This window comes from Ylistrum balloti, unplaced genomic scaffold, assembly GCF_031769215.1.
Source record: "Ylistrum balloti isolate Yb309-2 unplaced genomic scaffold, AGI_CSIRO_Ybal_v1 Utg371442, whole genome shotgun sequence".
Lineage (NCBI taxonomy): Eukaryota > Metazoa > Mollusca > Bivalvia > Pectinida > Pectinidae > Ylistrum > Ylistrum balloti.
Genome location: NW_026782756.1, coordinates 205,034 through 220,641, shown reverse-complemented (window position 1 = coordinate 220,641; position 15,608 = coordinate 205,034). Strand labels below are relative to the sequence as shown.

The window sequence follows — 15,608 nt, the reverse complement described above, 5'->3', positions numbered from 1 at the left end:
GTAACAGGTACCTTAATTCCCCTTACGATTTACACAGACAGATCGTTATGCTATTCGGTAAACAAGAAAAACAAGTGCATTTACGCATTTAAGGAAACATTCAACCATCAGTGTCTCACTTTTTAAAACGAGATCTGGAAAAATGAACTTGTTCAACATGTATTGCGTTTCGCGGGCATGCACATTTTTGTTCACTGACAACATTATGTGAATTAGTTAAAGAAGAAATTCTGTTAACACGCGCGATAGAACTAATCTAGAGGTTGGCAGTGCATCTCTATCTTTAGTTTTACCTTGTCTGAAGTAGGATGACATTTCCTTGTTGTTTACTATCGTTACTGGAAAGTAATCCACATGAAGCAGGCGGTTAATCTCGTTTCTAATCACGTGATTTTGTTTTACAATAGATCGGCAAACAATTATTTTCTGTTATTTGTCCATTCATAACGTCAATTTTGTTTTTTCAAATTTCCATTTTTGCCATGTTGAAAATATGAAGTATACTATGATCTATGTTTCGCATTATCTTGCAAATAATGTAGTTAACAAAGTCGAGATTTTACGAGAATCGCGTTAAAAGCTTGGTAGCAACAAAATGGCGGCGATTCTGTCAACAACTGCTGCACAGCACGTCGCAAGTCTTTCGGTATGTTGACTGCTTCGCATGAGCATTTTGGCTGAAACAAATCACCTTCATCTTAAAATGAAACTTCTATTTTATTTCTCTGAATATATTTAGTGCCAAACAATTTATCATGCGTGTTAACCACATTCATATGCGTCGAAAGCGAAAGTTGATCGTGCTATCGAAGAAAATGTGTATGACACCTAAATTTACGTTACGCCAAATATTGATTTGATGCAATTATTTACATTTATAATTGAAAAATGAAAGTCGTCGTATGAAATATATCAAATTTTGTTTTGTCTGTTTTTTTCTGATTTTTTTTTCCAAAGATCGGAAAATTGTGTAGTAGTCATATTTTCTGCCAAGTAGTTGTATTGTCTCGACATCGATTCCGGACCGTTATGTGTTTGTATATATAGTTGAAAAAATAGCATGGGTTCTCAGTAGCGGTAAAACTGTACAAAAACAACGTTTATACATGCTTTTAATATACCCAGTTTCATCATATCAATAACTATACACTTTCTATTTGTGACAGGTTTTAATTTATATAGAGGTATGGTAGCATTTTAGCTTCATGCTAGAGGGAAATTCCATTTAGCTAAGCCAGGGGTCAAAGGTGTGACCCACGGTGGGGATACAGTAATCTTTCCTGCTAAATTTGATTCAGTACACCAATCAAGTACATGCTAGGAGAGTGAAAGGCTTTGTTGGAGGGGCTATATAACCTGGGTTGATGCAGTGTTCGTGGGCAAACACATTGCAAGGAGGGATGCAAACATTGCTAGATAATTATTCTAAGATTAAAAGTGTTGACATAATATTGTAGTTTGCTTTTAGTTAAGTTAAAAATATGTATGATTGATGCTTCCCATGGCCATTTATGTAATTATACTAAAATAGGATAACTATTTAAAAAAATCCTTCCTAGATACAAAGCTATATTATATTAAACCATGTGGCATTTCTATTTATTTATTTTTCTTCAGAAAGAAAAAGGGAAGCAAAGTCTCCTAAAACACTTAGGATGGCAGCCCTTCAATGCAGAGCTGGCTATGCGCCATGATATCCATTTGGATTTCCTTTATGAGTGCCTTATGTTTGCTGTTGAGAAGGGCTTTTCCTGGGACCAGGTGTGTGCAGCTGTGGACTTCTCCGAACAACTGTTACAGGAATCTATAGGTATGCAAGGATGATTAAGATTTACATTGACATGACATTGTTACTCTTAAGACTATATAAATATACAAACCTAATGACATGGATCACCTGTCATTTTATTATGAATTGCTATGTTAAAGTTGTCAAAATTTAAATGATTGTTCCTTTTTAATGATCATGGTAGGTAAAAATTGAACAAGGATCTGCATAGGATAGCAAAGTGTGTAAAATGTATTAATGAAATCATAAAACTGCACTTCTGCGCCATTTACAGTCAACATCAATGACACTGAGCTTTGCTGGTAAATATAACATGTTTTAGTGTGTAATGTGATGTTTGTTATCTAATTTAACAGTAAAATCTTAGGTAGGTCAGTTCGATTCTGACTGACATATTGACTGTTAAACTAATTCCTTCACAACATCAAATGTTACTTTTACAAGTAATAGAGCATAAAGAGGTTTGATTGCTGAACTGATATTTACTAAATTCTTTACTTCAATAGCTAAAAAATAAATTCTTTAATTTTTATTTTGTTTTGTTTGATTCTGATATATCGTCTTCAATATTCCAGGTAAAAGTCTTCCAGATACATTGGAAATATTCAAACAGAAATCAGAAGAACTGGGCTTTGTTTTAGCTACAAGAAATTACAAAGTTTATGCAGAGTATGTGTTTTTGACATTCATGAGGCAATACAGATTATTCCAATATGTATTTACACATGATCGTGAGAGTCGGGTACCCAATGTCCAACTAGAGATTCATACACCTCCATCATCGTGCTCAGAAGCCTTAAAGACAGCCAAAGAAAAACGTATTTGGGAATATAATCAGAAGTATGAAGCAGTACAACAAAGGGAGAGAGATTGTGCGGAGCAGAGGGCTGCTAAGCGGGAGATTCAGGCTGCAGAAGCTGGTAAACAGAAAGAGCAGATGATGAAAAAAATTACAGAAAGTCAGGAACAACAGCCATTAAATAAAGAGGTAGAGTAGAAATAAAATAACTTTTTGGAAGATTTGTTTAAACTGATTCTTTGCTTTTAACAAGAAAATTGCAGTGCAGAACGACATATGCCCTTCCCTTACTGAAGAGAAACACATTATTGTATCTCAATGAATAGAACTGCACAATTTCATGTCACTATAATAAAATCTACCAATTTATGCAATATCTGTTGTAAACTAAGTGAGGGGATATATCAAGAGATCAACAAAAGCTGGAAAAAACAAAGGGCAATAACTCTTCCAAAACTCCTTGAGTCAAAATAACATAGTGGAAACAGTGATATATATTTAAGTGAAAAAGTGTAACAAGTTGGAAAGAGATCAGTCAGAAACTTCAAGAGATCTACAGAAAAGATGAAAATAGTGATAGAATAAAAAAAGAAATAAAAGACAATAAAAAGAACTTGCAATCTATCGAATCAAAACGAAAGAGTGGGGAGGGGCGGGAACCCCATAGAAATACCTAAACAAAAAGTTGTTCAATCAGCTGTCATTCAAGAATTCACAACTTCATGTCATGATAATCAAGCCTACCAAAATAGAAACAGAACTATGGAAGAACTCCATACAAATTAAAGCTTACACTGAATGAGGGACTATGCCTTACCATGATACATGTACTAGTGCATCCTGTCAAAATTTTTGACATGCATATGAAAGTAAATATCATATTGAATTTTTCTCTTTGAATAAAGTTTCAAAAGAAAATGCTGTTAAAATGGATTGCAGTTTCAAATTTTCACTAATTCCTTTAACTTTTTTTGTTGATTGTAGAAAGTAGGAGAAATAATCCGAGAGGTTTTACAAGCACATACCAGTGCATTGTTGGATAAGATGAAAAACAACATAAACGACATGAAAGAGGATCTGGAACTTAAGCTGGAGAAGACAAGCATTCCTCGTCCTGCTAACATGGGTAAGTCTGGAAAAGGAACAACCCTCCTAATCTTTGCATAATTTAAACCCACAAGAAAGAAATCAGAAATATCTCACATAGATAATGTAATCATTTACCTATGTTATATTGGCAATCACACTTTGGACTTTAAATTTCTCCAAAAAACCCAGTGTACATTATATGGGTTTTTGCAGTATTTAATTTGATGCTATCAATATTTATTGACTTATATACTCTGTAATCTCAGCTAGCTACTATTGCATAACCTGTAAGTTTTAACATTCTCCTGCATTTTGTGCTATATAATGAAATATTCATAGCCATGAGGTATACACATATATGTTATCTGTTACAAATGTTTAATCGATATCAAGTTTATCTTCCTCAAATCAATGTTTCTCCTAATTTTTAGTCTATTAAATACAAGAAAACGTTCACAGCAGTTTATCTTTCACCTGTTTCACCCTTTTTGCAATAAAATAAAATTTGAGCTAAGTTTGAATTTCAGTGGAAACATGTTTATATGTACTCATATGTAAGGGTGAATTTGACATTGGGTCAAAATGAAAAGTTTTATGCAAAGGTGAATGTTTCCCTGTGTACAATGTATGTAAATCCACCACTCTCTATCATTAGACTAGGTAGCTCTCTCTGTGAACAGGAACCCCCTCAATCATCAGGAACTTTTATAGACATAATTATCACCATCTTGATGACCCCCTTGTCCTTCAAGGACTTGTATTGGCTTAGATTGTCACCCACAGGGAAACCCCCGTAACATTCAGGGTTTTGTTCTGACATAGTTTGTCACCCACAGGGAAACCCCCTTGTCCTTCAAGGACTTGTATTGGCTTAGATTGTCACCCACAAGGAAACCCCCGTAACATTCAGGGTTTTGTTCTGACATAGTTTGTCACCCACAGGGAAACCCCCGTAACATTCAGGGACTTGATCTGATATAGTTTGTCACCCACAGGGAAACCCCCGTAACATTCAGGGACTTGTTCTGATATAGTTTGTCACCCACAGGGAAACCCGGTAACATTCAGGGACTTGTTCTGATATAGTTTGTCACCCACAGGGAAACCCCGTAACATTCAGGGTTTTGTTCTGACATAGTTTGTCACCCACAGGGAAACCCCCGTAACATTCAGGGACTTGTTCTGATATAGTTTGTCACCCACAGGGAAACCCACTTACCATTCAGGGACTTGTTCTGATATAGTTTGTCACCCACAGGGAAACCCCCGTAACATTCAGGGACTTGTTCTGATATAGTTTTGTCACCCACAGGGAAACCCACTTACCATTCAGGGACTTGTTCTGATACAGTTTTGTCACCCACAGGGAAACCCCCGTAACATTCAGGGACTTGATCTGATATAGTTTGTCACCCACAAGGAAACCCCCGTAACATTCAGGGACTTGTTCTAATATAGTTTGTCACCCACAGGGAAACCCCGTAACATTCAGGGACTTGTTCTGATATAGTTTGTCACCCACAGGGAAACCCCGTAACATTCAGGGACTTGTTCTGATATAGTTTTGTCACCCACAGGGAAACCCCCGTAACATTCAGGGACTTGATCTGATATAGTTTGTCACCCACAGGGAAACCCCCGTAACATTCAGGGACTTGTTCTGATATAGTTTGTCACCCACAGGGAAACCCCGTAACATTCAGGGACTTGTTCTGATATAGTTTTCACCCACAGGGAAACCCCCGTAACATTCAGGGACTTGTTCTGATATAGTTTTGTCACCCACAGGGAAACCCCCGTAACATTCAGGGACTTGTTCTGATATAGTTTTGTCACCCACAGGGAAACCCACTTACCATTCAGGGACTTGTTCTGATATAGTTTTGTCACCCACAGGGAAACCCCCGTAACATTCAGGGACTTGTTCTGATATAGTTTTGTCACCCACAGGGAAACCCACTTACCATTCAGGGACTTGTTCTGATATAGTTTGTCACCTATATGACTACCCACTTACCATTCAGGGACTTGTTCTGATAAAGTTTGTCACCTATATGACTACCCCCTTAAGCTCTAGAGACTTGTATGACCATAGTTGATTTTCTAACTTAGCAACCTCCTTAACCTTTTGGAAATTGTATGAATATATGTCACCCACGTTAACCTCTACCATCAAAAACTGATTTGATTACAATTCCTTCCCCTCAGACATCCCTCAACATTTAAGGAAAGGTATAGACTAGATCTGCAAGAATTCATTTCCCATTTTAATCCTCATATGTTTTTTTTTTTTTTTTTTTTTGCAAAATAAGCCCTCCTGAATATGGATGCTCCACACTAAGTTTCATTAAAGAACATCAATGTTTACTGGAGGAGTAGGATTTCTTTGATTTCCCTCACATAATCCCATCCCACTTTCCATTTCTAACAGTTATATATATCTATAGAGGAGAATTTTAAGTCTACACTTTTGGGCAGGTTGACAAAATTCAAATAGATCATGGTAAATGTAGTTGGGGAGCATGAAGTTCACAAGAATATCAGATTTCAGTTAAGCTTTGGCCATTTCGCATTGTTATAAAACAGGTGGAGTGTATGAATTTATTAGCTTGACTGTGTCAATGAATTTTGATGATCGTTGTTCGTTTTAAGACCTACTTGTAGATGACGAGGAGATGTAAGTATTTCAATAATCTCACAGCCATTTATACAGAATTTGTTGATGTTTTTTGTTTTTGCTACAATAGAAGCAAATGCACTGGTTTGTTTCTGGATAACAGGCGACATTGACCAGGGCTATTATATATACAAAACACATGGTATATCTTATTGTATGTGTATAACAAACTGTTGGGGAAATATGTGTATTATGTAGCCATCTATATATATTCTCTATGTCATAATGTATACACAGATATGTGATCATGTATATTTCTAATTGGTACATTTTCAGATTAACAATCAGTATTCAGGAAAGTATGTTTAAGAGTGATATTAACAATTTGGGTATTCAGTAAAGTTATCATTCACATTAGTAATCAGAAGTCTAATTGTAACAATTACTGATACAGTAACAATGATAAACATATGTTGACTGAGGTTGAGTACAAAAATTGTTGTCAAATCCAAGGCTGATATCCTAGTCAAAAATAGCAAGAAAAACACCCTGAAAAAAGATTGTCCTGTATGTTACAATTGTCAAATAATTAATCACAAAATCTAATGATTATTGATGACATAAATGTAACTCGGATCATGAATGGCTACCAATTTCAGCATTTCACTATTATTAACCAATTTTCAAATCTGATGACCAAGGTAAAACACCATGGTTTTGATTGAGAGGTTTAGAAGTTTAAGCACTTCCAAACAAACTGGACAAATCTAGTTTTGAAATTTTATATGCATACATTACGAGTAATTTCCTTTGTAATGTTTTTTTCACAATTTGCTTCCATGTTCATGTCAACACATCAGAAAACAGTTAAATTTTGTTTAAAGTATAAAGATGACATTTTCATAAAATATTGATGGATATAAGTTGTGTTTTGGTGTGAAATTTGACTGCTTCATTGATTTGTTTGCCATAAGGTTTGCTGTGAATTTAAGATCTCGCCATGATAGTGGATAATGGCACCACACACAACATTTACGTTATAGGATGGTGAATTTCTTCAATGGCATTTGATGTAACAATTTTATTCTAGAGTGATAATTAATAATTCTTTTGTCATTTTCTTACACAATTTTAACTTTATAGAGTGACAAAACACAAAGCCCAATAATACAAGTACTATGATACCAAAGCAGGAATGGGAGAATGTGTTTTACTAAAATTCTCATTTATATAGAAAAAACAGTTGGTAGATAGGTACAGAACAACACGCTAATACAAATGTTGTTTTGATCAGTAAACAAGAAGGTAACATGATAAATCCATTCCATGTCACAATGGTAAAGGTGGATCATGTCAATCGAGATTTACTACAGAAATACATACTGACATTGAATACATATATATTGCATGAAAAATTATATTACACAACATTTAATTACAAAGCATGCTTTACTTTTTCATCACTCATGATTTTATTTTAGTCAGTGCTTTCAAACATCTAAAGCATTGTTAGCTTCATGTACATCCAACAAACATATCATGACAAAAACTAAGGTATCGAAGAGGAAAACAGGTGTAATTTGTGTAATGTAGTGTGAGATAAATCTTCTGTAGTCATTATTGGCTGCTATCAAATTCTGCTTATCAAAGTTATAAAGTTATTTGAGTTTTAAAGGCAATACATATCCTTTAGCCAAGTTTAAACTCCAGTTACATATATATATACTATCCTCAACGGAGCGAAATTTAACTATAGATTTAACTCAACAAACATGCATCAGTTACTAAAGTATGTTGAAATCAAGATCTTTGCCCATTTTCTATTCATTTGAAATCACTTAGCCTGATTTTTTTCTTGTCTGAATCAAATTTTTTGCGGCTAATTTCATTCAAAGTCATTGTAATGGTAGAAGACTAATCTTGTCAAGTATCTCTTACAGGCCAGCCTCCAAGATTCAACACGAAACCGAAAACACCAGCAGTGACTCCTGTGAGGAAACCTAAAAGTCCTAAGGAAGACCGAAAAAAGTCAGCAGGGTCTAGTAGAAGCAGGAGTAGGGCCTCCAAATCCTGATACCATCTCCCAACGAAAGACAGGATTTAAGATATGCTCACAACAAATGTAGATATTCTGTAATAAATGTTGCAATACAGACTTTATTCAGTCATTTTGTGATGAACGATGGATCACAAATCGTGCTTGGTTGACATTTCAAAATCATATTTCAATTAATGAAAATTAGGTTACCACCTACATTTGAGATGCTTGTGCTTAGGTGGGCTCATCCATTTTTACATTTAGTTTCTGCAAGGAACAATAAGTCTGAATGGGATTTTCTAGAAGATTGTTTTCGCTTTCTAGAAAATTAACATAGTTCAGACTAACCACCAATAAAACATTCTCTGATTTTAACAATTCCTAACATGTATTTGAAAAGCAGCAGATTTGTGTGTCGGTCATTCAAGTTGAATTGGATAATACATGTCCATTGTCAGGGGTGATTTATGTGTCTGTGAATGCTATATTTATATAGCCTAAATTGTTAAAATTACATGTCATAAACTATTCCAAATATTTTTTGTATTTTGTAGTTAGCAATATCATAAAACTTCAATACATTATGAAAATGCATACAGGAAGTTTACACAATATTTCATAATTTGTTGATAGTTTCCGATTAATTATTCTACAAGAAAGTTTTTTTTTAATACTTTTGGCTTGTGAATTCTGAGAAATAAACAAGATTTGATGCCTCTATGGACCCGTCACATTTCTCCTGCATCCAACAAGCTACAAGTCAGATTAAATGTGATTTCAATAGGTTGGGGTATGAGAGGTGTAAGAGTAATGCCTTGTCAAAAACAGTATATTCTTGAAGATTGTTAAATTTTATCAAATGTGGTAACTTGCTGGACGTTTTTCTGACATTACAGAACAAATCCAGTGACAAGCACATGCTTAGTAATAACCCCACCCACATTTATTGTGGTTTCAACAAAACTATTAGCAACACTATATCATTGCTTAAATAGCCCTTTATAAGCGCAATTCCTGACTTTGAGATGAAGATAATGTGTTGACTTGTGTGCTTATTGCAAGATATCAATGGTACACAGTTGTATGATTTTTTTTTTTTACAAATAAAACAGACCCAACACTTATGTAGATGTTCTGTTGCCATGTTTTGTTAATAAATGGTTTTATATCAACCAGTGTATTCATGTTGTTTCCTGTTGTTTCGGATACAGACTTATGATACTGAAACTGAATATATCTAGTTATGGAGAGGTTTTGCTAAAGAATAAGGAAAGTTGGCTAATATCACCAAACATCGAACCATTATGTGATATTGGGTAAAGGAAGAGATGGCTAGACAGAAATAAAATCTTAAGTACATGAATGAAAATAAAGACAAGATATTGTATCCAGATGAAAAATTTATTCATGATCCAATAATCACCACTGTGTTCGAAATGGATCTTGCTGATAGGAACATTATCCATCTTCCAAATTAATTTTCCGTTGTGTTGAGATTTAGGCATGGCAGACCTTTTCAGTGTCCAGAGCACTTTTTGAATATAAATAAACAGTCAATTTCCAAGTTTTAACGTTCCACTAGTGTTAATAATCAAACCTGAACTCAAAGTAGCTTGGATCAAAATGATGAACTCGTACATATCCGTCTTCTCCTCCGCTGCTATAGCTGTAAGAGATACAGTATTAGAATCAGGGGAGGTAAAAAATCAACAGGGTAACACACATTCCAAGCTTATTTTCACAAGGACTGTGCCTCGCTTTACAAAGACTGGTAGATATCCATCTGCAGTTGGTATTTAAAATGGCTACTACTCCAGTAATGTCTGCTGCACTCGGATCACAGGAAATGTTTCTAATCAAACTCGCTTTCTGTTATACCATGATGTAATTCTGATGTTCTTGATTTGCAAAGGCTTGTAATGGACTCAAAAGAAGTCTCAGTCTAAATAAATTTGACGACATTCATAAGATCTTTTCAACTATAAATAATAAATCTTTTCAATATATCATCATAATTCAAACATGTTTATTAACTACCAGTCTTTGTATGGCGTAGCCCCAGCAGACCAGTGCACATGTTGATACATATAATTTAGGAAGATAACACAAAAGCAATAACACACACAGTGGAATATAATAATCCATGATATTCTTATATCTATTTGACCATTATAAGGACAAATAATCATTGCACGTCCTCAAAAATCCCTTCTAGAAAAATAGTATTGATTACATTGATGGTACTTGCGTTTGTCAAAAACACCTACCTTTTTCCATCTGGATGAAATGATAAACTGTTGATTGGACCGAAGTGACCTTTAACTCTGCCAAATTCCTCTTCAAAGACAAGGTGATAGAAGCGAGCATCAAATTTGCCTACCCTTGATGAAGTTGTAGTGACTTCCATAGCTTCCTGTCCACCTCCAAGTACCACCTGGCATTGTTATACAGAAAGAAAGGTTTTATCAGAATACAGAAAGCTACATCAATAAGTAAAGACAAAAATATTGCATCAGGAAACATGAGGATACAGACAGAAAGATGACATCATGATACTGACAGAAAGATGTCATCAGAATACAGACAGAAATGTGACATCAGGATACAAGCAGAAACATGACAAGTTTTTGTTAATACATTTAACATTTTCATTTAATTTTGAAATGGCTAATGATTTAATGAGTATACTTTTGGATCTCTATAATGTGTTCAGAAGAATTAAGAATTTACTACTGTTTTGTGAACTTTATAATAAACTTACGTGATCCCTGATAGGAGAAATGGCTGCGGAGTTGACAGGTCTTTCTGTCTTGTAGGTCTTCATATGTCGTAAGGATAATGTATCAAACAGCTGTGGAGAGGAAATATTACAGAAAGATTAATATTTGAAATCAGTACTTGATTCACTCTGATCAAATAGAAACTATTAATTTTTCATATTTCCATTTCTTTGGAATATTTTGGTTTCAGTTATTTTTGTTTTTGTTTTGTTTTCAGTTCACATTATTCTGAGCTTAAAAACTCTCGAATAAATTTTTGATGATAATGCACAAAAAGCTAATTTTACAATATTGGTTGTACAGACCATAAACATTGACAGAATTAGTTACTCTGGCTGTGAAGATCATTAAAGATTTATTCTGCATTATATGGTTTTTTATAACAAGATATCCCAGAGGGATCTTGGCCCCCACCACTGCGTGCGTGGTCTTCTTTAACTCTTTAAAAGTGTCTCTGTGTTCCCCTAATTTGCTCTTAATTATACAAAATTTTGGAATTGCTCTCAACTGTCAAATAAAAGCCGGTCAGTATTTTGATTTTCTGACAATCCCAAGACAAAAGTTCATTACAAGGGACTAAGGAAAACCTACATATAAATTCTGAGGAGGATCTATGCAGTACTTCTCAACAAATAGCAATGACAAACATTTAATATCCAAATCTTGAATGGCCCCTTGTTGGCCATTTTATTTCTCTGATCAGACCGAAAATTGAATGATGATGGGTTACAAACATCACAAAATAGTATACTTGTGCTCTTATAGAAATAGTATGCCACAATCACCATATAAACAATCTTCTAATATTTAATTTATGTAAATTCTATGTAGATCAAGCTGAACTGATTCAAAACATTATCTTAACCATGATTAAGCCTTAAAAGGTGTTTCTTGTTAGCTGGACAGTGTGAAATATTTGTGTATATTTTAAATTTGATAACAAATAAGTCAAACAAAGCGATGAAATTCAGATACTAGAAGAAAGTTTAATTGATCAGCTTACAGACTTGTGTATTCACCCAAAGTTTCACATCAAAAAAATCTATCAAATTAATGATTCAGTTCCAGATTTCCAAATGTGTAGTATTTAGACATCTAATTTCATATTGGCAGAGGGGGGGGGGTTACCTCTGTTGTGTTGACAATCAAACCTTGACAGAGTTGGTTCTCTTTGTTGCATAGACTATAATTATTGAGACAGCGAATAACCTTGGGTGTGTTGACTTAAAACATTGATAAAGTTAATTACCTTGGCTGTAGTGTCTTTCGATGCTGTGATAATCATGGACATATCATTAGAGTATCGGATGTCATTGATCTGTTTAGAATGGTCATGGACAGCATGGATCTTTTCACCAGTCTACAAATAAATTTAGCACAGGTACTGTTAGAGAAATACCATCAATACATTATGAATAATATTATCATATAAAAAACATCATGTCAGATAACCCTGTAATCTTTTATTTGTCAATGTTCCCCCAAATTTTCAGACAAAGACCATCAGATGAAAGAAAGTACCAAAGGGCAGAACAATGTACAAAATGATATGGTAATATTGTCTCAAAATGTCACAAGGAAAATGGTGCTATATATTCTCTTGATAAAATAATACATAATCATGACTTTGTCTCAGGTGATCACACTAAATCCCCATGAGACTTTGTCTCAGGTGGTCTAAAAAAAAGGGGGAGCAATTACACCTTTAAAATCTACTGAATCAAACTGCCATTCAGGTAAACACAAGTTGATGTCATGGTGATTAAGCATGGTGATTATTCATAAGTTTTATAATGAAAATGACTTTTAACACTTACTTTAAGATCAATGTGACATAACTCTCCATTTTCATGTCCTGTGATAATGTATTCTTCATATGGACCCCAGAGAGCAGATGTTATCTTTGGCCCAGCTATAGGAATGATCATAGCCGGCTCTCCTGAAGTACATAAAAGTTTGCACCAAAATTATCAAATAAAGTTTCAAGTGAAATAATTTGTATTAAGGTTATGCTTAAGTGAACACAAATGATCAATCAACATACTGGTATCTATAATTAAGTCAAAATGAACTGAACTGGCAAACTGGGTATTTCTATGTCACAGATGCAGGTAATATACAGATCATACTCATATTACTGATTCATGAGATATTTTATTACTTGATAGATGAAAGGTGTGATTTATTACACTCCTCCAATCAGATTTACAGTTCAGTCATTATTGTCATTAGTTTAACTTTTAAAGTTCGTACTCATATCATTGATGTCGTAGATGTGGATTTCACAAGGATGTCCCATGGTTTTGTCAGTTGTGTACATTATAAGATTTCCGCTGTATGAGAACCCACATGTACGTACAGCTGTCTTAGACTCCATTGTTGACAGCATTTTCCCTGTAAGATACCAAATTAAGCGGACTTAATTACTCACTTAGGTATTTTTGCAAAGTTATATATCTTTATACTGCAAAAGCTTGTAATTGAAAGAGATTCTGTAAACAAATCTCTAGCGACAAAAAAAAAAAACAAACAATAAATAAAACAAAATAAACAATCCTGTTGGGAAGTTTGTCTCTTCATGCTTCTCAAAATGAAATACAGACACTTTATGGCAGCTATCTAAAATGCATCAAATTCATGCCATGTTACTGTTATGTGATGATTAAATTCATTTACAGATTGTGTGATCTAATTAACATGACTGAATACTAAGTATCATTATTAACTGACCTGTTTGACAATCCCACAGTTTACAAGAGTTGTCTGCAGAAGCTGTCAACACATAGGTTGTGTCCCCTGAACGCTGTAGTCAAGGTAAAATTCTGAAAGTACTGTTTTATTCATAATAGAACAAATGTTATATAATGTACAAAAATCCTGACTGCAGTTAACAGGTACATGTAGGTAAGGGTGATAAATGGACACACAGCACCGAGTATTCATCCTTCAATGTACAATAAGTTCTCAGGATCAACACACTGTCACAGACTCAAAGTAGAGATGAGCTTGATACAGGATAATGAGAAAGAATTTCTATCAGAGTTACAATAAATGCTGATGGGCATATTGTTCAAAGATTAACATAGGCTGTAGACACCTATGAGTTAAAGAGTATTTCAACTGCCTTTACTAGTAACCATTTTTTTGACCCTCAAAAACAACTACTGACATATACAGTGTTTTTTGTTTAAAATTCTATAATTTACTTAAAACATTTGAACAATATCAACTTTTGTTTATTTTGACCTTGGCTTGTTTCAACAGTTACTTAACAACATTTACATATAATTTTTAACATTAAAAGGATACAATTGACATCCATGTTCCACACAGCTCCTGTATGTCCTTTAAAGGACCCAAGTCTCTCTCCATTGAGAGAATACCACACATTAGGTTGGTGATCCTTAGCACAAGAAAAGATAAGGTCACCCTCCCTGTTGTATTTGATTTCTGTGATTGATCGCTCATGACCATGTAGTAAAATTGGCTTCTGTAAGAAGAAAAACAAATTAAATCTAATTTAAAAAAAAATAATCAATTAATAAACCATGCCAAAGTACAGATTTGTGGTAGTAAATTTTGTCTGTCTGAAATCTACAGGTATAGATCCCATGGTGATTTTGGTGCCCACCACGTTTTATATCCTTTTGTGAAATTGGGACCTTTTCCCTTCTTTCAATTTATAAATTCCAATCAAGAAAGTGATAATAACCATTCTGTCAAATCAGAGAGACAATGTAAAGCCTGCATTTTAGGCTAAAAGGGTGACTTGAACATTTTAGTTATGACAACAGAAAACAGAAGTGTTGTCACACGAGCAGAGTACACCAAGAAAACAATTCCTGTGTGATGTACAACAGAGTACATGAAGGTAGTGTATCTCATTTAATATTTCAAAATACAAATAGCATGTGTAACTCACAATTTAAATAATTTCGTTTTATCAGACTCTTGTCGATTGCACATACTACGTCAACAGAGAAATGATACAAAAATGGGTGAACGAGACTACAATTTCAGGTGACCAAGGTTTCGTTATATTTATTGAAAATACTGATTCTACAAAGACACCTTATTGAAAATGTATTCTGGAAACATTTCAATACGTGTATATAATTGCTTTGTTGTAATTCGTCAACTTAGCTTAGCTACCGAGATGTGATTCCTAGAGGGTCCGAAACAAATGGACAAATGATAGTTACAGAGACCATACTTTTACTGGGGTAATGCTATCTATTATCTGTAAAACAAGTTTGATGGAACTGGTCAACATATTATTATCATTACAACAGAAAATATTATGAACTGCTTCTTTCTATTCAATACGATGATAATTAAAACCATCCACCCGCACAAAACTACACAACATATTACCATTTTGCGTTATTTCGAAAGGCTGCCATGCACACCGGAAATGAAAGGATATCGGAAGTCTGAAAGGCGCTTGCGTGAGGGAGCACACCGTTTTCAATAGTAAGTATGATATAACTATCAAA

The 15,608-nt window shown here is 34.3% G+C and overlaps 2 protein-coding genes across 2 annotated transcripts; one reads left to right on the top strand and one right to left on the bottom strand.

The window, feature by feature from the left end:
• Positions 1-595: 595 nt before the first annotated feature.
• LOC132562536 (uncharacterized protein C8orf74 homolog) lies at positions 596-8,925 on the top strand. The gene is made up of 5 exons (XM_060227283.1): positions 596-646; positions 1,618-1,810; positions 2,365-2,777; positions 3,573-3,714; positions 8,235-8,925. Exons 1-5 carry the CDS (start codon positions 596-598, stop codon positions 8,366-8,368), a joined length of 933 nt encoding a protein of 310 aa, XP_060083266.1. The 3' UTR covers positions 8,369-8,925.
• Positions 8,926-9,714: 789 nt separating this feature from the next.
• Positions 9,715-15,553, bottom strand: LOC132562514 (eukaryotic translation initiation factor 3 subunit I-like). Its single transcript, XM_060227259.1, has 9 exons — positions 15,487-15,553; positions 14,422-14,602; positions 13,843-13,908; positions 13,366-13,506; positions 12,930-13,051; positions 12,362-12,472; positions 11,094-11,183; positions 10,600-10,766; positions 9,715-9,998 (listed from the first exon to the last, which is right to left on the bottom strand). Exons 1-9 carry the CDS (start codon positions 15,487-15,489, stop codon positions 9,917-9,919), a joined length of 963 nt encoding a protein of 320 aa, XP_060083242.1. The 5' UTR covers positions 15,490-15,553; the 3' UTR covers positions 9,715-9,916.
• Positions 15,554-15,608: the final 55 nt, after the last annotated feature.